This window comes from Chiloscyllium punctatum, chromosome 8 (genome assembly GCF_047496795.1).
Source record: "Chiloscyllium punctatum isolate Juve2018m chromosome 8, sChiPun1.3, whole genome shotgun sequence".
NCBI lineage: Eukaryota > Metazoa > Chordata > Chondrichthyes > Orectolobiformes > Hemiscylliidae > Chiloscyllium > Chiloscyllium punctatum.
The window spans coordinates 106,240,556-106,264,224 of NC_092746.1; the positions used below are offsets into that span (position 1 = coordinate 106,240,556).

General features: G+C 40.1%; 1 protein-coding gene across 6 annotated transcripts in view; it reads right to left on the reverse strand.

Moving 5' to 3' along the window:
- dnajb6b (DnaJ heat shock protein family (Hsp40) member B6b) overlaps positions 1-23,669 on the reverse strand; it is a 150,833-nt gene that overhangs the window by 102,625 nt on the left and 24,539 nt on the right. For all 6 annotated transcript variants that reach the window (XM_072576207.1, XM_072576209.1, XM_072576208.1 and 3 more), the window contains 4 exons: positions 15,596-15,705; positions 12,461-12,520; positions 10,653-10,757; positions 1,879-1,998 (listed from right to left, as the gene is read on the reverse strand). In XM_072576207.1, coding sequence (XP_072432308.1) covers positions 1,879-1,998; positions 10,653-10,757; positions 12,461-12,520; positions 15,596-15,705 — 395 coding nt within the window. The remainder of the gene's footprint in view (positions 1-1,878; positions 1,999-10,652; positions 10,758-12,460; positions 12,521-15,595; positions 15,706-23,669) is intronic.

Here is a 23,669-nt window from a genome sequence, read left to right on the forward strand (position 1 = left end):
AGTAAGTGAACTCCAGGATGAACATTTCTCAATAACCACCATCTTCTTCTTTCAGCTAGCCAACTTCTGATCCAAACCGTCAAAACACTCAATCCCACACCTCCATATTTTCTGCAATAGTCTACCATCAGGAACCTTAAACGCCTTACCTGAAATCCATATACACCACAGCAACTGCTTTACCCTCATCCACCTGTTTGGTCACCTTCTCAAACGAACTCTAAGGTTTGTGAAGCATGACCTAACCTTCACAAAATGGAGTTGACTATCAACTTATTCCTTTCTAGAGGATGAGAGGGGATTTATAATCCTAACACTTTATCCACTTTACCCACAACTGAAGGCAGGCTCACCTGGTCTATAATTACCAGGGTTGTCTCTACTCCTTCTTGAACAATCTTCTGGCACTATTCCTGCAGACAATGACGACAAAGATCAAAGGCTCAGCAATCTCCCCTCTGGCTTCCCAGAGAATCCAAGGATAAATCCCATTTAGCCCAGGAAACCTACCTATTTTCACACTTTCTACAATTGTTAACACCACCTCCTTGCGAGCCTCAATCCCATCTAGTCTAGTGGCCTGTATCTCAATATTCTCCTCGACAACTGTCTTTTTCCAGTGTGAAATATTGCACCGTCAAATACCTTCTAGAAATTCAACCACAGTACATCTATCAGTTCACCTCTGACAGCATGCACTACCTCCTCAAAAACTCAAACACTTTCATTTTCAAATAAACTGGATCTTATCAAAAAACTACAAGGGAATTTGTTTCAAAGGCAAAAATTGGATCAAATTAAAAACAGAGTCACAAGACAGTTCAATTAGTTTCAAACAATACATGTCTTCAAATAAGTGACAACTTTCAGGGATTATGTACAAGGACACAGATCTCTTTGCTAATCTACTTCAGAGCATATCCTTGATGAACATCAAGGCTGTGGTTGCTTTCATCAAGACCAGCAATTGTACAGAACTATTTTTCTGACAAAGGGAAACAGTGACATTCGTTTTACTCAATAGAATGTCAAAAATCAAGAAATTGTTTGGATACAAACGCTTGCAAATTCTGATCCAAGAAAATAAATCCAATTGAGCCAGTCATTTAAACATGTAAAGCTGAAATGGCTCGATAATCAAGCCATTAACATACTGAAAACAAAAACATGTAATTTTAAGTTAATACAAATTAAGAATCTCAATTATTTCTGTACTAAAATATCCTCAAGTGTTTGCACAAATCACATACTATGCAGTAGATTAATATACTTTAATTCAGCTTTTGGTGGAAAGCAAAAGTATTTCTTTCAAAACTAGGAGAGGTATAAATTGTGCAGTTTGTCCTAAATCCAAAAAAAATTACTTTCACTGTTGGTTCTCCAAACAGGAACCTCTACAGGTTAATTTTAAAGAGGGCACCAACTGAACTACCTAGCCCAAAACAATGAGATGACAACAGTAAAATGACCAAGAGTTCAATTACTTTTGATCGACTAAATTTGGTTTAGCAGTCAATAACCCTACTAAACCAGTAGAATTTCCATTCTTGAACAAAATATTGAGAACTATCAAATTTGATAGATTAGTATAACTGAACAGTCTCAGACTTCAAACTTTGGTCTGGCAACATCTCAGTAGCGAAAAACAGTTTCTCCATCATTGTTTGATGGCAGCTAGCTCAGGAATTTTTATTTCAAATTTCCAGGACTGCAGTGCTTCACATTTTAAAATAAGATGGGGCTTTCATGTTAAAAGTCAGTAGTCTTAAGCACGAGAACAGTTCGATATATTTTGGTTTTAACAACTTTGCTGCAACTTGTTCATATTATAAAGAAATTTATATTCTACCATATACTTATTAAATGGTGATTACTTACCAGAATCAAATGCAGGAAATCCCCCAAAGGAAGAAAAGAAAGATCCTCCACCACCCCTGCTTCTTTCAACCCCTCGCCTACCTCGTCGATTTCCAAAGAAGTCATCGAAGGGATCATCCACTGTTCCAAAAATAGCAAATTAAATCAGAGTCAGAGTTATACAGGAGAGAAACAGACATTTTAGTCCACCATGTCCATGCCAACCCACAAACACTGAAGTAAATTAACCCCGTTTCCATGCGCTAGGCCCACAGACAACAATGCATCTTAAATGCTTATCCAGATGCTTCTTACATGTAGTGTACCTGCCTCCACCAACCCCTCAGGCAGCACATCCCAATCAACTTAAAAAGGTGAAATTTTCCTCAGATCTCCTCTAAACCACTTACTACCTACCTTAAACTCATGCGCTTCCATCTTAGGCATGCCTGCCATAGGGAAAAGATTCCCCATATGCACTGAGCGTCATTTTTATATGCCCTCAGTCTCCTTTACTCTGGGGTAAGGAAATCCAGTTAATCCAAATCTCTTCCTGTAACAGATTTCCCCTCCCAGGCAAATCTCCACTGCATCTCTCAAAAGCAATCTTTTCCAGAGTGTGGCACCAGAACTGCACATTTGTATCCCACCTGGGGCCTAACCCAAGCTCTTAAGTCACAATAAGACTTCTCACTCCTATATTTCACATCCCAGCTAAAGAAGACAAGCATCCCATATGCCTTGTCCACTACTGTCTACCTATGACAGCTTCAAGGATCTGTAGACTTGTTCACATTGTCCCTTTGTTCCTCAGTACTTCATAGGGACCTACCATACAATGTGTGTATCCTTCTCTTATTAGACCTCCCAAAACATATCACCTCATACTTACCAGGATTAAAAATTCCAACTACCACTGCTCTACCCAACTTACTAACTGATCAGAATATAGCTGCGTCCACCCTCCTCACTATCAACACCAATTTCCATATCATCTGCAAACTTACTAATTACAACATCTACATTCACACCCAAGTCATTAATGTACATAACAGCCAGCAAGAGTCCCACTGATCCTTATGGTACATGGCTAGTAAGAGATTTCCAATCACAAAGACAACCCTCCATCACCTTTTGTGTTGGATCCCATTGGCTCTTACCTTTTGGACCAGTCTTCCATGTGGGACCTTGTCAAATACCTTAATGGAGCTCAACTAAACCACATCAGCTGCACTACCCTCAGGTTTAGCAATCTTTTCAAAGTCTGATTATTTTGAGTTTATCTCCCTCCAAAGTTTATACTATGAGAAGATTTGATTGTTTTTGAATTTAAGCTTTGAAAGTCTTCAAAATACGCAGAAAGCAGTTTTTAACCAAAATTATAAAATAAATTCAAAATAATCCCAGAAAAAGACTTAGCTCCTCAAAATAGAACATGAAATATCAAGCCTGTAACAAATATTAACATTTAACATATTCAGCCAATATAAAGTAAAGCACATTTACATAACTATATAGTGTAAAGATTTAGGGCATGCTCTAGACACATTCCCACCTTCAGGTTATCTAACATTTTTTTTATTGCCCACAATATTTAACTTGAGGAAACAAACTCAATGTAGAACTCGCCCAAGCACATTGACAATACAGAGTGAATGGAAGAACGTGAGGAAGCATGAAGGTAGATCTGGGCACTGACTCCACATACTTTTGGATCATCATCATGTGAAAGGTGCATTAACAAAAACTTACAATTTTGCACCACATTGCTTCACAGCCATTGAAGTTCTTGGAAGTATACAGTAACAGTAAATAAAGCAGTGCACACAAAAATCCTACAATCAAGATGGAACCATTAATATTTTACTTGTTTGTTGAGCAAATAATGCCAGCTGAACATCTTCCACAGTGGGCAAGCCCTCTTGGTTTAAAGTGTCTCCATGATAGATTCTGACAATGCACAACTCCCCCCATTTTGTACTGTACATAGAATCCATGTCCAAATACAAGATTAGAGCTTGAATTCACAACCTTCCAATTCAGACAATTGCTACTGAAGCCAAACTAGTTCCTTCAAATGAGGCAAATGGAGTCAAAGACCAAATGGAAGGATCCACATATAATAATTAGGAGAAATGTTGCTGCAAGTGGCTTGACAAAAATAGATGAGCAATAGAACAAAAATGTGATCATCCAGCATATACAACACCTTTGATATTGACAATTAGATGCTAGCAATAGTTCAGTGGGGGCAGTATCTGGTCATTCGAGTTAAAGAAACAAAAATCAGATGAAAATTTAATTTCAAGTGGGACTTGTGAACTATAGAATTAATTTCTTCCACTTGCAATCTAAGAATAGCTCAGGAGAATACGTGCAAAAGTTTGAATGTGATCTGCATTATTTGATGCAGAGACATCGATAATTTTAGCTTTCAATTATCCTCAAAACAGACCTTGCAGAGAGCTTGGAGATTATCAAAAGTTAGCAAACAGATTTTGTTTGGGAGAAGGGCGCAGAGGAGACAAGAGGATGCCAATAGGAAGTGGGACAATATTACTGAGCCTTCCAAATTTTGCCAATTTCCCACTAACAAGATAAAGTAGAAAATTTCTATAGTTGAACCAAACGACCTGTTTGTGCTGTATGTTACACATCTCACTAGATGTCTTAATTAACATTACCCAAATATAGAAACAATCATATGAATGTGAAAGAAATTTGTTAGAATATCACAGCTACACCATGGGTTATTCAATAGCATCAGGGCAAATCTGACTGTGGCCTTATCTACACATTTCCACCTACACCCAATAAACTTCAACTCTCACGTTTGCCAATAATCCTGTAGCAAGATGTTAAAGACACTTCATCACTCTTCAGATGAACTGAAGTCAACTAATTACAAATCCAGTCAAAACGCCGTTCACGTTAAAAGCTCTTGTAAATGTCAAAATACATTGTTTAAATTCACTGCAGAAAAATGCTGACAACTGTCAGAACATGTTACCATACACTTCAACAACCAAAGACTGCCAATCAAGTAGCTTGGAGGCAGCCAAATAAAAACAAAAGACTAAAAAAAGTAATTGCTAGAAGTGGGGCTGTCAGCAGGAAAGGTTTTGCTCAAAGTATATCAATCTTTGCCAAACCAGATCCAACTGGCCTGCAATCAACAAGGGTTAACAAGGGAACAGTAAAGTCACCACATTCTACTGGGCCATAGGCTGCCCTCATTCGGCATAGACAGCTAGGGTAGTTTAGTCCAAGGGTCATCATACTGCAGGTTGAAAAGGAGGGTCCTCCATGGTAGCTTCAGCCAGCATGGAAACTGAGCCCATGCTGTTTGTTATCATAATGCATTGCAACCAGCTGTCAACCAAGCTAACCTGCAGCTCTGGTCTAAAATCAGTTTTCAGGTTTAACATTTTCTCATGTTATTTGGCCATGTTTAATTCAACTAGCCATTTGCACTTAAACAACAAAACTTCACACTTCTTGCAGAATGCACTTTGTCATCTGGGAGATATGATCTATACACTTGGCATGATACAATAAGTAACAGCACAATGACTCTGCAACATAACTCAAAAGGACACAAACAACTTGCAGGTTTTAGTTGCTACCAACAGACCTTATGGGGGGCAATTCTGGCAAGGGTTTACATTCCTGCAAATATTGAAATTGTCTCAATCAAAAAGTTTATCCTATTGCAGAGATCGGCTAGATTCCCTTGTGGTGCTCCATCTGAGACAGGAACCACTAATAACAAAAAAAAATTCACTTGTGTCCCACAACTATTCTCTGTGCAGAAAAGACTGATTAAAGGCAAATCACTTTTGCATTACTCAACAGCAAACAGAGCTTTGACAGTCTAAACCATGTGCAGCCACAAAAGGTTCAACTCAATTTTACTCAAGAATGGTAGCAAAGTTTAGGAAATCATTGCAACATGTTAGCTTATGGCATAAAGATAATTTACATCTGTTGGCAATGCAGAGCTCTTAGCTGAAGCTGAAGCACGCGAGTCTCAGTGTAAAGGGTCACAGTTGTGCTTCAAGATCAAATGGGGACAGATGGAACTGCAAACATTTCTTGAAATTTTGCAAGCAGAGAAATTAAAGACTACCACAGTTTCTTGAAACAATATGTAGCTAGGTCAACTAGGGAAGGGGACCTTATAGTGGAGAATGAGCCTTCCAGGTGATCAAAGTTTCAATGGGAGAATATTTTGGGAACCATAATTATAATCTGGATCAGCATACTATGAAGGACCTTGTTAAATCTTTCACTAAAGTCCATGTAGACAATGTCCACTGCCTGACCCTCAATCATCTGATCATTTCCTCAAGAGAAAAAAAACACCATCAAGTTTAAGACAAGACCGAGCCATGTTGACCATCCCTAATGAATCCATTATTTTCCAAATGCAATTAAATTAAGAATGTTCTCCAATAATTTCCCCATGACTGGTAAGGCTCACCAGCTTGTTTCCTGGATTATCCCCATTACCCTTCAACAAACAACACTGGCTGTTCTTTGTTCTAACATTGTTTCAAGAATTTTTTTACTTGCTTAAATTTTTACAAATGTGTTTGAAATTCCATCGGTCCCCACTTCTTAAAGCACAACTGCTCCCCTCTAAACTCCTCCCAATGGTCATAAGGCACAAGGAATTCATGGAAAGTCGACAAACTGGATACAAAATAAACTTAGGTCATAAAAGGCAGAGGGTATTTGCAGTTCTATTATGACTAGAGGCCTGCTACCAGTGGTAATCCGCAAGGATCAGTGCTGAGACCTCATTTGAAATATGCATAAAATTCATTTGCATGAAAATGTAGGTGGCCTGGTTAGTGAGTATGCAGATGACAAAAATTGCCAGAATTGTGGACAGTGATAAAGGTTGTCAAAAGACTGTCAGTTGTTAAATTGGGCAGAGAACTGGCAAAGTTTAATCTGGACAAGTGAGGCAATGCAGGTTAAGTAGTCAAGTGCAAGAGGAAGTATACAGTAAATGGCAGGATCCTTAGGAGCACTGATATATAGAGAGATCTAGGGGCAAGTCATAGCTCCCAAAAATGTAGGGGTAGCACAGTGGTTAATATGCTGCCTCTCAGCACTAGGGACCAAGGTTTGATTCCAGCCTCAGGCGATGGTCTGTGTGGAGTTTGCACTTACCATCCCATGTCAGAGTGTTCCTGTTTTCTTCCGCAATCCAAAGAAAGGTGTGGCTTAGGCGGGTCATAGGTGGGGATCTAAGGCAGAAATTCAGGGAGCTAGGGTGGAAACTTTGAGCTAGAACAAGCAGTTATCTCTGGTTTGTTGCCTATGCCACGTGTTAGGTGAAGCAAGGAACAGGGATACAGCAGAGCTGAACAAATGGCTGCAGGGATGGTGGGTTTTGGTTTCTTGGATAATTGGAGCTCTTTCTGGGGAAGATGGGACCTCTTTAAAAAGAATGGCCTTCATCTGAACAGGGGTGGGGGGTTTAATGTTTGCTGATGCTCTTCAGGAAGATTTAAACTAATGCAGCAGGGGGATGGGAACCTGATTTGTAGTTCCAGTGTACAGAAAGTTGAGGGTAGTGAGGTCAGGGATAGGTTAACAAGGTCACAAGGGGGCACCGGCAATCAGGAGGTTGGTTTGAAATGTGTATACGTCAATGCCAGGAGAATATGGAATAAGGTGGGTGAACTTGCAGCATGGGTTGTTACTTTGGATTTCAATGTTGTGGCCATTTCAGACATGGCTAGAGGGTGGACAGGAATGGTTGTTGCAGATTCTGGGATTTAGATGTTTTAGCAGTAATAGATGGTGGGCGGGGTGGCATCATTAATCCAGGATAGTATCACAGCAGCATTGGGGATGAGCCCTCAAACGTTCTGAGGTAGTTTTGGGCTGAGGTTAGAAATAGGAAAGGAGGTCAGCCTGTTGGGAGTTTTCTATATGCCTTCGAATTGTTCCAGGAATGTAGAGGAAAGTATAGCGAAGAGGATTCTCAATAGGAGCGAGTGTAACAGGGTAGTTGTTATGGGGTACTTTATTATATTCCCAGTCAATATTGGGGATGTTGTAGTTTAGATGGGTCAGGTTTTAACGTGTGGGGTTTTCTGATAGTGTGTAGACAGTTCAAAGTTTGGTAGAAGATTTGTAGCTCGGGTGCTCGTTGTTGTGGTTCTGTCCGCCAAGCTGGGAATTTGTCTTGCAAACGTTTCGTCCCGTCTAGGTGACATCCTCAGTGCTTGGGAGCCTCCTGTCACCTAGACAGGGGACGAAACGTTTGCAAGACAAATTCCCAGCTCGGCGGACAGAACCACAACAGTATGTAGACAGGCTCACAAGAGGTGATGTCATATTGGATTTAGTCCTGGGGAATGAACCCGGGCAGGTGTTAGATTTGGAGGTAGGTGAGCACTTTAGCGATAGTGAACATAAGTTGGTTATGTTCACAATAGCAATGGGCAGGGATAGGTATATACCGCAAGGAAAGAGGTATAACTGAGGGAAAGGCAATTATGCAATTAGACAAGATTTAGGATGCATAGGATGGTGAAAGAAATTGTAGGGAATGGACTCTCGAAACATGGAGCTCATTCAAGAAACAGCTACTGTGGGGAGGTAGTTGTAGAGAGGGAGAGCCATGGTTGACTAAAGAAGTTGAAGCTCTTGACAAGAGGAAGGCAGCTTGTGAGGATGAGGTGTGATGGCTCAATTAGAGGACTGGAGAGCTATACGTTAGCCAGAAAAGATCTAGAGAGAGCGAAGAACAGCCAGAAGGGGACAAGAGACATTGTTGGTGGATAGGATCAAGGAAAACCCTAAGGCCTTCTATAGGTATATCAGGAATAAAAGAATGTTTAGAGTTAGATTAGGGTCAAAGATTGTACTGGAACACGGTGTCTGGAATATAAGGACATAGGGGAAGCACTTAAATACTTTTCGTCAGTATTCACATTGGAAAAGGGCAATGTTAGTGACAATATGGAGTTACAGGCTACAAAATTAGATGTGATTGAAGTTGACAAAGCTGGTTATAGCAATTTTGGAAGATCTGAAAATAGATAAGACCCTGGGACCAGATGGGATTTATTCTGAGATGTCTTGGAGGCCAGGGAGGATATTGCAGAGCCTCTGGCTTCAATCTTTATGTCATCATTGCCAACAGTAGTGGTGCCAGAAGACTGAAGGATAGCGAATGTTGTTCCCTTGTTTAAGAAGGAGAGTTGGGATAACCCTGGTAATTATAGGCCAGTGAGCCTTACTTCGGCTGCGGGTAAGGTGTTGGGAAAGGATTCGAAGACATAGGATTTATCATCTGGAAAGGAATAATTTGATTAGGGATAGTCAACATGGTTGTGTGAAGGTTAAGTCGTGCCCCACTGACCTTATACAGTTCTTCAAGAAGGTGACAAAACAGGTGGATAAAGGTAAGTCGGTTGATGTGGTGTATATGGACTTAGGTAAAGCATTTGTTAAGGTTCCACACGGTAGGCTATTGCACAAAATAAGGAGTTCTGGGATTTAAGTTGATTTAACAGTTTGGATCAGAAATTGGCTAGCTGAAAGACAATCGAGTTGATGGGAAATGTTCATCCTGGAGTTCAGTTACCCAGTGGTGACATGAGCATCTGTTTTGGGGCCACTGCTTTTTGTTATTTTTGTAAGTGATCTGGTTGCGGGCATAGAAGGATGGGTTTGTAAATTTGTGGAAGACACTATGGTAGGCACAGTTGCAGATACTGCCAAAGAATGTTGCAGGTTACAGCGGGATAAGATGCACAGCTGGGCAGAGAAGTGGGAAATGGAGTTTAATGTGGAAAAGTGGGAGGTAGTCACTTCAGAAGTAGTAACAAGAATGCAGAGTACTGGGCTAATGGTAAAAGTCTTGGCAGTGTAGATGAACAGAGAGACGAGTGTCTCAGTGCATAAATCCCTCAAAAGTTGCCACCCAGGTTGATAGGGTTGTTAAGGAGGCCTATGGTGCATTGGTGTTAATGATAGGGCGGATTGAGTTTCGGAGCCACAAGGTCGTGCTTCAGCTGTACAAAACACTGGTGAGGCCGCACTTGGAGTATTGCATGCAGTTCTAGTCACCACATTATAGGAAGGATGTGAAAGCTTTGGGAAGTGTTCAGAGATTTACAAGGATGTTGCCAGGTATGGAAGAAATGTTGTACAAGGAAAGGCTGAGGGAACGGAGATGATTTTTGTTGGCGGTTGAGAGGTGACTTAATTGAGATGTATAAAGGTAATTAGAGGGTTCGATAGTGTGGACAGTGAAAGCCTTTTCCTCGGATGGCAAAGGCTAACGTGAGGGGACATAGGTTTAAATTGAGGGGTGATAGATTAAGGACAGATATTAGGGGTAGTTTCTTTACTCAGTAGTAGGGTCTGCTTGCAACAGCAGTACACTTGCCGAAGTTAAGGGCATTGGACATACATATGGATAATAATGCAACTGTGTAGGTTAGATGGGCATCAGATTATTTCCACAATTTTACCATTACATGGTAAAATAAAAAAGGTGGGTACAAAAAATAATGGATAGTACTGTATGGGACCAATACAGTAAAAAGTTGACCAATTAACCAAGACAATGGAATGCTCATACTGCACCAAGACACCCAGTTTCAGTCTGACAGCAAAGGATAGAATGGCAAAGGTGTCCTATTCCTAGTTTCTGTGAAGCTAGAAATGGGGAACTTGTGCTATTCTATCCATTGCTCTTTATTCTCAGTAACATTTATAAAGGATACCCACATTTTAAAATATTCAGCAATAAAATGACTTACTGAAGAAGTCAGCAAAAGGATCCCTGCCTCCAAAGAACTCCCTGAAAACATCTTCAGGATTACGAAACGTGAAGCCAAAGTCGAAGCCTTCTCCAAATTGACCACCTAATGGGATATGGCACAAAAGTTGTGATAAATTATTTACATTAAAACACCAGTTGTTCCAGAGTTTGGATTTCAATTTCAAACATCTTCCAGTTTTAAATTAAACTTTTGATGCTTAAGAATTTCAGTGAATATCAAATCATACTAAATGAATTTCCTTTCAAATATGGTTTGAAGGAGTTTGGCAATTAAGATTCAATGCACTATATCATGAGCAGAGAAACTTGGACTCAAACTCAATGAATTGTCAACATTGGTTATTAGAATATTAAATAATTTGAGTGGGAAGAGAAATGCAATTCAATTTTGCTTGCATTTCATCCTAGAATGGGAGTGAAGAACACATTAAACTAATTACGGATAAAAGTGCAGAAAATGGTTTAAAAGAATTTAGAGTTAACACCAGTCAAGTAGTCAGAATTGGAAGCAACTTTCTTTAAGCAGGTTGCTCTTATTAGTTGACAGATCAGTCTCAATTCTGACCATTGCTTGAAAGTGCTTCAAATTGCAACGTAATCTGCAAATGCTAACCAATGGTAGAATCATGGGGAGGAGAAGTTGGCTTCCTTTGATATATTCCAAACTGAAGAATTACCTTAAAGCAATTTGGTTTTTAACAGTTTACTCAAGTCCTTTAAATACAGTGTACAATATCATAATAAATGATCACAGCTGAAAACTTTATGGCGCCCATTAAATCGTACAGTGGAATAAGTGAAGAGAATTTTAAAATTACTCTGGACAATTTACTTTTGTGGGTTGTGGAAAAAAGCCAACTTGGGCGAAATGAAAAAAGGAAACATTACAAAGTCACAGCAATTTAAAAAAATCACTTTCAGGTGCAGGTTAGACTGTGGTTATGATGGTATCTGAAATATCAGTTTGGAATAGCAGTTTTCTCGACATACCATGGACTCTTTGGAAGGCAAAGATGACTGACTGCAGGAGGGAAGTGATGGATTTGCAACACAAGCTGCTCAACTGGAATCAGTGTGCACTATTTTCAGAGATGCTATGTGACCCACTGTGTAATAAGTGAAGAATCTGAACTTGACAGAAACAAGCTTTGCACTCAAATCCATCTCAATACACATCAAACCCACAGGAAAACTTCATGAATGTGCAGGATGCCCAAAAAACTAACATCAATCTCCACAGCAGCAAATTCAGCTGTCTAGGAATAATCCAGGAAAATACCTAAATGCCAACCACATGATCGCCACAGATCAACAATTGGGCCATTTGCAAGAAATTCTTCATCTGAATTTAATTGTTTGGTCAAAATACTGCAATAACATTGAACAATTGAGGTGCATTACTTTAAGAGGCAGTTATAGATATATATTTGCATATAGTTTGTAAATGTACACTTTGGCTTAAGGTTTGCTTGCAAGAACTGATTTTTAAAATTATTCTAAAGGAGCCTGGATGACCTCTGATTACTAAGCTATGTACAGTGTGATACAAAACTGGTAAAAATCAACTTCATTTCAAAGTTCAAATTTTGTGACTAATGCAGAGGTTCACCCCTCAAACAGACTGTAACACTACATTTAAAATAACCAAACTAAAGTTTTCCAGATGAGCTTCAAAATAATTACAGCACTCTAAATCACAAGTATCTTAGCAGCAAGGTTCAATCAAATGACAACAGTATTAATTTGATCTCATTTTGAACCTTAAAATTCAGGCTGTTTACTTACCTCCACCAGCATTAGTCAAGCCTTCTTTCCCATATCGGTCATAGATATTGCGTTTTGAAGCTGTGTTGGAAAAGGTCATTCAGAAGATAATTAGTATCAGGGCTGTAAAACACTGCAAATTATTTTAGCTGTAAACTGTAATTGCTTTAGATAATATGTTCTTCATATCTAAACACTGGATAGCACATTAGTGAAAAAGCTGCTATTACAAGCCAAACAGTTCTCTAAACTCAGATTTAGAAATGACTCAGTGGAACCGCAGGTCAGCTTCATTGGGTAAATATATAATTTTATAAAAGCTGATCGGTTTACTTTAAAAAACTCAAGCACAGAACGTTAAGCCCTTTCTGCTGTGGAGCCAAGCTTAAATTTAGTTGACAGTGCTAAACAATCCCACAATCAATGGGTCAAGTGAAGGTTCAACAGTTTTGCCTTATCCAGTCATGAATACTGAAAAATGTGTTGCTGGAAAAGCGCAACAGGTCAGGCAGTATCAAAGGAGCAGGAAAATCGACATTTCAAGCATAAGCCCTCCTTCAGGCTGCTGGACAATTAAACAAGAGGAAGCAGTTCCATAAATATCCCTATTTACAACAGTGGGGGACACCCAAGACATCACACCAAGAAAAGGCTGAAGTATAAGCAACCATCCTCAGGTAGGTACCAATTGGATGATTTGTCTTAACCTCCCAAGGTGCTTTGCATCCCAAGTGTCAAATGTAATCCAATTCTATTCATTCCATGCAACAGCAAGAAAATGGCTGAAAGCACTAGATGTTGTCAGGACTCTAAGGCCCTGACAATAGGTCAGTACTACAGCTGAGACAATGAGTCCAAAACTAGCACGCTCCAAGCCTACCTGTTCCAAAAACATCTGATCACACGAAATACCAACCGAAAAGTCTACTCAAAGCAGTAGAGACTAATTATTAAAGCAGCACTTACTCATTCAAGAGTTACTACTTACAGCCTTTGTCCAAACACTGACAAAGAAAATAAACCTCTGTGGCATTAAGGAGTCTTAATTTTGAAGTTAACGAGAAGCAGTCCAAGATCACTGCTGGTTTTGGAGTTATACCCAAGGAAAATGGTTGGGGTGTTGAAGGCAAATTAACTCAATTGTAGGAAATCACTGCAGTTCGTGAGATTTACAATCCAAGTTTGAACCATCTCCAACTACTTCACTGATTACTCCATCCTCAAAATCAGGTGTGGGCAGACTGGCAGATAATTAGTACTCGCTACTCTTCATCACACATCCAATATTAAAGCTATTCATTCTAACATGCAACATGACTTGGGAAACAGACTTGGCCAGCTAAGTGACAAGCAACTGTTGCATCCTTTATGATAATCCTCAGAAGCTTCCTGCCAATAAGTGGTCACAATGTAGTTTTTCCTCTATATTAATATTTCTGTGAATTACCTAATGAGTTTTATTTAAGCAATGCACATGTAACATCCACATCACAAGTGTCAAACAACTATCAAAAGAATTAGCCATCTCCCCCAAACTTCAATGGTTTTACCATCACTGAATCTCCCACATCTGTAACATAGCTTAGACTAGGTCACAGCTTGGGAATTACAGACTCCTTTCAGATCTGCCAACGCCTATCTGTCATCTACAAAACAAGGTAGGAATTAGAGTGGAGGTGATGGTGCACTGGTAGCTTTATTAAACCCGGAGTTCCAGGTTAATAGTCTGGGGATAGGAGTTTAAAGTCCACCTGTCAGACTGCCATCTGAAACAAAAAGCTAGCATTATGGTAGCCAGGTAACTACTATCAGATGGCATAAAAACCCAACTGGTTCTGTCATTTGAGGAAGAAAACCTGGTCCTTTCCTGGTTTGGGCATTTAACTCCAGACATCAATGCCGGCAATCTCTACTCCACTAAATGCTGGCCAAACTAGCAACACCCACATTTAAACTGCATTTTCACTCAGTCTCATTACACATATGCAATTATCATCTATGCATATATTAGAATATATGCATGTAAATTATGAATCACATATTCACAGGGTGGCATGGTGGCTAGTACTACTGCCTGTGACAGGGACCTGGGTTTAATTCCAGTCTCAGGTAACTGTGCAGAGTTTCTCTACTTGGGTTGCTACTGGGTGCTCTGGCTTCCTTCCACAGGCCAGGGATGTATGGGTTACTTAGAACAGCCATGCTACATTGAATATAGTGTGCAGGAATGTGGAGGACAGGTGGATTAGCTGTAGTAAATGCAGGTCAACAGGGATAGGGGAGGGGCCAGGTAGGACAATACACTCAGAACAAACCTTGCCAAGTTCATGATTTACACTTAATAAAATCACTTCATTCTTCTGGACCCAATTGTATAGGCCCAAACCCACAATATTTTCTCACAAGGGAACCCCCTTGTGGCAGTAGTCAGGTGAACCTTCACAAGATCTTCTAAAGTAATTATCTTTAGTAGAACAAAAAGGTGAAACTTCAAATGCAATCTCACTGCTACTACTAGCAGTGGTGGACTCTCCCTCTTTATGGGCATTTAAACAGGCATTGGATAGGCATATGGAGGATAGTGGGCTAGTGTAGGTTAGGTGGGCTTGGATCGGCGCAACATCGAGGGCCAAAGGGCCTGTACTGCACTGTATTTTTCTATGTTCTAAAGATCATATACAACTGGAGCAAAGAAGTTTCAACTTTTATACTGTCTCCCCTAGCAATATGCATCATTCAGTTTGCTTTTGTACGCATTTGCTGTACCTGTTTATATTTGAGCATTTATGATGGTGGACAAGGGTTGTTGGCTGCTTGTTGCAGAACATTTCTGTTGCAACGTAGAAAATTGAAGCCACAAATTGAAGGCCTGCAAATATGTCTACACTAAGAATGTCTGATATTAGGAATCTCAAATTTTAACGTGGTAAATTTTAGCTAGTTTAATATAATTTTCAAAAGTGATAAAAGAGGTCAACTTAATTGAAGAGGGCAACATACAACACCACCAAGCCAATCTCCATCCAACAGAAACCCATTCTCTGGGTTTTTGCAATTTGATCTTGTGCCTTTAAATGTACCAGAAAATTGACAACACAATTCACAACTGTCAGAACTATGCACTCAGATCAAATATTCACATCCAATAATGCTTACCATCAGAAAGAACTTCATAAGCTTCTGCAAGTTGTTTAAATTTAGACTCTGCCTCGTCCTTGTTATCAGGATTCTTATCAGGGTGCCACTTCAGTGCCAGCTTGCGATATCTTTGAAAAATACAACCATCAATTTATAACTTTGCTTGTTAGACCGCATCTGTTTAACAGTTTTGTAAAACCTGCGCCCTCACCTCTATCCAAGGCCCTAAAGGAGCCTTCCACATCCATCAAAGTTTTACTTGCACATCCACTAATATCATTTATTGTATCCGTTGCTCCCGATGCGGTCTCCTCTACATTGGGGAGACTGGGCGCCTCCTAGCAGAGCGCTTTAGGGAACATCTCCGGGACACCCGCACCAATCAACGACACTGCCCCGTGGCCCAACATTTCAACTCCCCCTCCCACTCTGCCGAGGACATGGAGGTCGTGGGCCTCCTTCACCGCCGCTCCCTCACCACCGAACGCCTCATCTTCCGCCTCGGAACACTTCAACCCCAAGGCATCAATGTGGACTTCAACAGTTTCCTCATTTCCCCTTCCCCCACCTCACCCTAGTTCTAAACTTCCAGCTCAGTAACTGTCCTCTTGACTTGCCCGGACTTGTCCTACCTGCCTATCTCCTTTTCCACCTATCCACTCCACCCTTTCCTCCCTGACCTATCACCTTCATCCCCTCCCCCACTCACCCATTGTACTCTGTGCTACTTTCTCCCCACCCCCACCCTCCTCTAGCTTATCTCTTCACACTTCAGGCTCACTGCCTTTATTCCTGATGAAGGGCTTTTGCCCGAAACGTCGATTTCGAAGCTACTTGGATGCTGCCTGAACTGCTGTGCTCTTCCAGCACCACTAATCCAGAATTGTACCTCTCTCAGCCAATGGTACCATTTGTGTGTAACTTTATTCATTTAATGATTGTTCAAAGAAACCAATTACATGCAAATTTTACATCCTAAATCAGATTTCCCAGCCATGCAGCCATTTTGCCAGCATTGTTACAAAAGATTTCAGAACGCACTGAGGAATTATAAATTTCAGATTGCTCTACGAAGTTGTCCAAGTAGATTTCAAGGGATGGTTAAAAATTGTTATACTTACAGCAACCAAAGTAGCTTGTACAGTGCAACATGCATTTGCTACTCCCATAGCAACCTTTAATTAGGATATCCTAACAAGAATAACGTCATGGTTTTACCCCAAAACAGTGACCAAGAATACATACTTCATTGCCAGACAGCCCAGCTTATTGTAATTCAGTAGAATTACAAACTCAACATGCCACAGAAACATCAGCACGCAATTTCAGCCAATAAAAACAGTACTCTGGTACACAGTTTTAAAACTTTGAAAATGTGAAGTTCGAACAAGTTAAAATGATGATACGGTCTCCAGAATGATGAATTATAATGTCACTGACTCTGATATATTCAAACAGTAAGAAAAGTTAGGCGATTGGTATTTTGAGAAAATTGGGGTAAAATAAGAAACAATAGCAGTTTGCCTTTGGTACATCAGGAATTAAGTATCAGAACAATTCTTTGGTCCAACATCCTAGAATAAATTTCTAATCTATTTCAGCCAGGCAGTAATGGAGACTAATTAAAGTAGCAGCCTTGGAGAGAAAAAAAAAGACAAATCTCAGCCTTGGACTGCCTGTACTTGCAAGGTGGTTATTTGGGCAAAGTGGAGCTATGAATCACTACCACAATACAGAGGATGAGGATCGATTATAGTGCTTAAAAAGGATTTAGGTTCAAACAAAATAAGACAATGAAGCAGAAGTTAAGCCAGTCAGCCCATCTAGTCTGCTCTACCATTCAATCATGGCTGATGTTTCTCAACTCCATTCTCTCACTTTCTCTCCGTAACCAGTGATACTCAAGAACCTACTTTAATCTGAAATATACTCAATGACCTGGCCTCCACAGCCTTCTGTGGCAACAAATTCCATAGATTCACCACTTTCTGGCTGAAGTAGTTTCTCCTCATCTCAGTTCTAAAAGGTCTTCCCTTTATTCTAAGACTAGGCTCTAGAGTCCTAATCTCTCCTACCAATAGAAACATCTTCCCAACATTTACTCTGTCCAGACCATTCAGTATTCTGTATGTTTCAATTAGATCTTCCCTCATCCTTCTAAACTCTCATGTATATACCCAGAGTCCTCAAACGTTCCATTTATGTTAAGCTTTTCATTCTTGGCACCATTCTCATGAACTTTGCTGAACACACTCCAGAGCCAGTACACCCTTCCCAAGATATGGAGCACAAAACTGCACACAATACTCCAAATGTGGTCTCACCAGAGTCTTACAAAGCCTCAGAAGTACATTGCTGCTTTTATATTCAAGTCCTCAAAATAAATGCCATCATTGCATTTGCCTTCCTAACTACTGACTCAACCTGCAAATTTACATTATAGAATCCTGGACTAGAACTCCTAAGACTTTACATTTCAGAACTTTCTACCCATTTAGAAAACAGTCCATGCCTTTAATCTTCCTACCAAAAGACAACCTCACACTTTGACCCATTCTCCTAACCTGTCCAAATCCTCCTGCAGTCACCTTGCCTCCTCAGTGCTACCTGTCCCTCTAACAATTTCAATGAAGGAACGGAGGGCATTCTGGCTAAGTTTGCAGATGATACAAAGATAGGTAAAGTGAAAAGTTGTGGTCTAACACAGCCTTGTGGAACACCGCTTGTCACCAGCTGCCATCCTGAGAAAGACCCTTTATCCCCACTCTGCTTTCTGCCAGACAACCAATCTTCAACCCATGCTACCACCTTGCTTCTTACACCATGGGGCCTTACCTTACCCAGCCCTCTGTGCGACACCTTGTCAAAGGCCTTCTTGAAGTCCAGGTAGATAGAATCCATTGGCTCTCCTTGGTGTAACCTGCTCATTTTTTCCTCAAAAGAATTCTTTGAATTTTTTTTTTCAGCATGACCTTCCATTGATGAAACCATGCTGGCTTTACTCCTTTCGCTATATACTTCCCTGTACTCAAATCTCATCCTTCACCATGAATTCCAAGATCATACCCACGACCAAGGTTTCGCTAATTGGTCAGTAATTTTCCATCTTTTGCTCTGCTCCCTTTTTAAATAGGGTGTCACATTAGTCATTTTCTAGTCCTATGGGACCCTCCATGAAAGTGAAGGCTTTAGTGGTGATCTATCTTGTCAGCTATCTCCCTTAGAACTCTGGAGTGGAGTCCATCTGGTCCAGGTGATTTATCCACCTTCAGGTCATTGTTTCTAGCAAATAAAGCTGGAATTCTATGTTAACTCAGGTTATGAAGAATTAAGTGCATAATGGAGATATTGTTTCTAATTACAGTTCAAACACTGGATAATTTAGTCTTCTGGTAGTGCTAAAACCGTGGCTGAAACAGGTAGAAATATTCAAATATTACATTACCTATTATTCATATGAATGGATACATTTAAGACATTCACCCAAATTGGAAGCAACAGCTTGAAGAAAAAACTGACCACTTAACAGCTGAGCAATATACCTCCACCTTGACTAAATGCAACATGCAAGACTTTGGGAGTGCCACTTTCTTTAAAAAAAAAGCCCAGTAATAGAACTGAGTACAAAAGCAAGAGACAAATGTAGATCCAAGCAGCACCAGGCAGGAAGGTAATCTAGTAAATGGAGAATGAAGGCAAAGAATAAATGCTATACTTTCAGTATAGTAGTTAATGAAACTTAAAACTTCAAGCCAAAATCAAAATTTGTTAGTAAATTTCAAAAAGTACATCAAAATGAGGGCAAGGTCTTCCTATATACTGAAGGCAGTAAAATAGGAAAGACAAATAGTTCCTGAAGTATGCAAAGTAGTTAATTAATATAGCTCAAGTTCAAAAAAAAAGGGGGGGGAAAAAAAAAGAGACCAAAATCAGCTAAAATGCTCAACTGAAGAAATTTAATTGACCACAGGTAGATTGCAGGGTAAAGCAGCAATGGAGTAGGAGGCAATATTCAGAAAAGATACTTCAGGGCAAATCTAGGCATGCTGCAATGAAGGGAGAGTTACCATAACATCCACAGTTGAAGTGCTTCAAATGACAAAAGTAGTTAAAACAAAATTGGAAGCTTGCAATAAATGTAGGAGTGTACAAGTGAAATCAAAGCATAGAGGCAACACAATTAATATGGTACAGGAAACATGTTAAGATTAAGGGTGAAACAGAGTCAAACAAAAATGAAATAAGTAAAAAGTATGGTAGGAAAAGAATTGGAATTAAGAACCCAAATAGAAATAAACCTTCAGAGAAGAGGACATGGCAATACCAGTCATTGCGTTTACCTTCAAACACAGAGGATATATGAAAGGTGAATTATTGGAGTGGAGGTATGGGGGGTAAGCTGGAGCTTATAGCAACAAGATATTTGAAACAAAAGACATTCTAAAAGACTTATTGAAGTTGGTTAATGATCTACTCCTGATTACTATCCAGTAATCTAGGATATGTCCTAAAGAACAGAAATAGCCAAGGCACAGGTGACAAGCTTTCAATCCTGAGTTCAGTAGTGGCAAAAGATAGTTCGGCTGATGATCTCAGCACCATTCAAGAAAGGGGAAATAGTTATTCAGAAAATTACAAGCCAGTGAGCCCAAGATCAGTGGAGTTACTGGAAACCATTTCTGGGGCATATCTTGGAAAGTCAAAAAGTTAATCAAAGAGTCATCATACATTTACAAAAGGCAAATTTGGGACAGACTGAAATGCAGGAATTCTTTAATGTAGAACAAATTGATCACAGTGAAGACCTGTGAAGACCATTGTTAGATGCATTCTGGAATTTCAAAGTGCCACTCAAAAGACCCAAGATGAAAATAGCAGTATGAATAGAAAAACTGACTAAGACAGAAATTCAAGTACATACAAGTCGATGGGCCAAATACTAGAAAATGTGATTAGAATAATCAAGGAATTGTACTTGACTGGCAGAGACTTAGTGGCCCAGGCCTTTTCCTTTGTGTGGATCTTTGACAGATGAATGTTTTCAGACTGGAAAACCATTTCTGTGGGTGTTAAAGGGTCAGTTTTTGGCTGGTTTTAAACTGAGCAGGTGTAGAGAGAAGCATTATAAAATTTAAATATAAAACAAAGTCAATAGATGAGGAAAACTACAGGTTTCAAGAGGACCAACAGGATGAAATGGACAGGGTGAACAAAAAGAAACAAAACAGCTGTTCCCTTTAGTAAAAAAGGTGCAAGAACAAGGATGCATAATTTTAAAGTGAAACGCAGATTAAGAGGGGATTTGAGGAAAGATTTCTTTTTATCAAGAGGATGGAGAGAGTCTGGAATGCACTTCATGGATGATATTGGAGGTGGGAAACCTCAATCTTAAAAGTACTTGGATGAGTGCTTGAAACATTCAAGGTTATTCGTCAGAATCATTGGCGACCTTTAAGCGGCATTTGGATAGGTACATGGATGGGTGCTTAATCTAGGATAGAAGTTCGGCACAACATCGTGGGCCGAAGGGCCTGTTCTGTGCTGTATTGTTCTATGTTATGAGCTTAGTGCAGCTAGTGTACTTCTGGTGGTACAGACTCAACAGGCCAAAGAGTCTGTCCTGTATTGATTCTATGAAGCATAACAGTTCAATGCAACCGTTAGATGATGCATTGTGCAAAGACAAAGATAATAATAAATACAGTATGAACAACAGACCTTGTTCACATACACAATATTAATGGTGACAGAGGAAGTTGATGAGAGTTCCAAAAAGTTGATTTGTTTTTATATTTTTTTATATAACATTTCATGACATTACCTAGTATGGTGACAAAGCGTCTGAAAACAAACCTTGCAGCTCAGTTAGCAAACTTACATCCACTACCAGTTATGCTTCAGCTAAAATAGTAAGTAATTTGAAAAACATGGACCTATTAGCCATAGCAATCATGGTTTTGTGCAGGAGACCTGAAGTGACAAAGATGATTGATGTGGGCAAGGCAGTGGATACTGACTGCTCAGTTTTTAGCAAGACTTTTACAAGCCCCCTATGGTAAGCTAATTAAAAGGTGAAGTCTTGTGGGATGCATGATGAGCCAATAAGATGAATACAGAACTGCGTTTGTCATAGAAGACAGTAGTGGTGTAAGGGTGTTTTTCTGACTGGATACCCAGGACCAGTAACGCTCCAAAGAGAACTGTGTTGGGTCCCCTGCTTGTTTTGATGTATATAGGAGAATGTAGTGGTCTGATCAATACATTTGTGGAGTTGTGGATAGTGTGAAGACTTGTCAGAGGATATCGTAGGATATAAATAAGCTGGAGACTTGGGCAGAGAAATGGCAGATGGGGTTTAATCCAGACAAATGAAAAGGTGATGTACTTTGAAGACCATTTCAGGAGGGAAGTATCCTGTAAATGGCAAACCCTTAGTAGCAGAGGGATCTAGGCATCCAGGTCCACAGTTCCTTGAAAGTTGCAGCACAGATGGATAAGGACAGGTATAAAATATAAAAATTGTCAAGTCATATTGCAGCTGTACAGAACTTTAGTTAAACCACATCTGTAATATTGTGTGCAGTTAAGGTCACAACCTTACAAAAGAGGACAGGAGGCTTGAGGGATCTGAAACTGTTTACCAGGATGACGCCTGTTTTTTTTTGGGGGGGGGGGAAAAAGTGTGGTATTAGTTATGAAGAGTGACTGGACAAACTTGGAATATTTTCATCTGAAAGTTGAAGGTTGAGGGGCAACCTAAGTAGTTTACAACATTGGGGGGCATGAATAGAACAGATTGTCAGTCTTTTTTCTCCGAGGGTAGAAATGTCAATGTCTAAGGGATAAGGGCTCAAGGAAAGATTGAGTAGTTTAAACAATGAGAGTGTCAAATTTTATTTTTACAAAAAAAAAGAGGTAAATGCCTGGAATGTGCCTACAGCAAACAGAAGGTGCTGGAGCTGTACCAGCAAACTCTGCCGGCACACACTCCTGCGAATCCACTGGAATGAGACAGACACCAACACCTGCAACGTCAACCGGGTCAATATCCCCAACATCAAGGCACTGACCACCCTTGATCAGCTGCAACAGGCTGGACATGTCATCCACATGACCCACACAAGATTCCAAGTGCTCTACTCCCAGCTCCAAAACAGCAAGCAAGCCCCCAAGCAGGCAGAGGAAACACTCATTGATACCGTCAAGGCCTCACTGGTGGTGAAGTGCATTATCCCCACCAAAACCTGGGAAATCACTGGCCCAAGACAATCCAAAGTACAGTAGCAGCACCTGGGACAGCGTGAAGCACCTCAAGATTTGCTATTAGGAAATAGCAGAAGCCAAACAAAAAAAGCACAAGGAGCGTGTTGCCACACCAACACTCCACCCACCCCTTCCAACACCTTCTACCCCAAGTTTAGCAGAATCTGAAGCCAAATTAGACTGTACAGCCACCTATGCAGAAGATGATTCTCGCCTCTCATCTGCAAGACTGCCAATAATGGCATGTGCTGCCAGAGGTGGGAGGAAGATACAATAGCAATGTTTAAGAGGCATCTTGATAGATACCTGAATAGGAAAGTAAGAGAAGGATGTGGACCACAGAGGTAGAAAGTTTTGTAAATTTAAAAAGGTGTCATATTCTTGGTGGGCCAAAGGGCTGTACTATTCTTTGGTTTTTGTTGTTTGAAGACAGATAGAGATCCTTTACTCATATGATACCATGGATGAGATTATATATGGTCAGAAACATTAGAGGACTGTTTGCCTTGAGACAAAAAAAAAAGTGCATCCAGAGATTTACAAGACGAAGGGTTCTGATAGTTGATAGCGAAAACATAATCTCTGGCAAGTGTTTAAATAACAAGGTTACAATAATCAAAGCTACTGATAAGACTGAAATTGTTTGGAGCATTTCTTCCACAATTATCAACTAGAGGGCATAGGTTTAGGGTGAGAGGGGAAAGATATAAAAGAAACCCAAAGGGCAACATTTTCACGCGGAGGGTGCCAAGTGCATGGAATGAGCTGCCAGAGGATGTGGTGGAGGCTGGTACAATTGCAACATTTAAGAGGCATTTGGATGGGTATA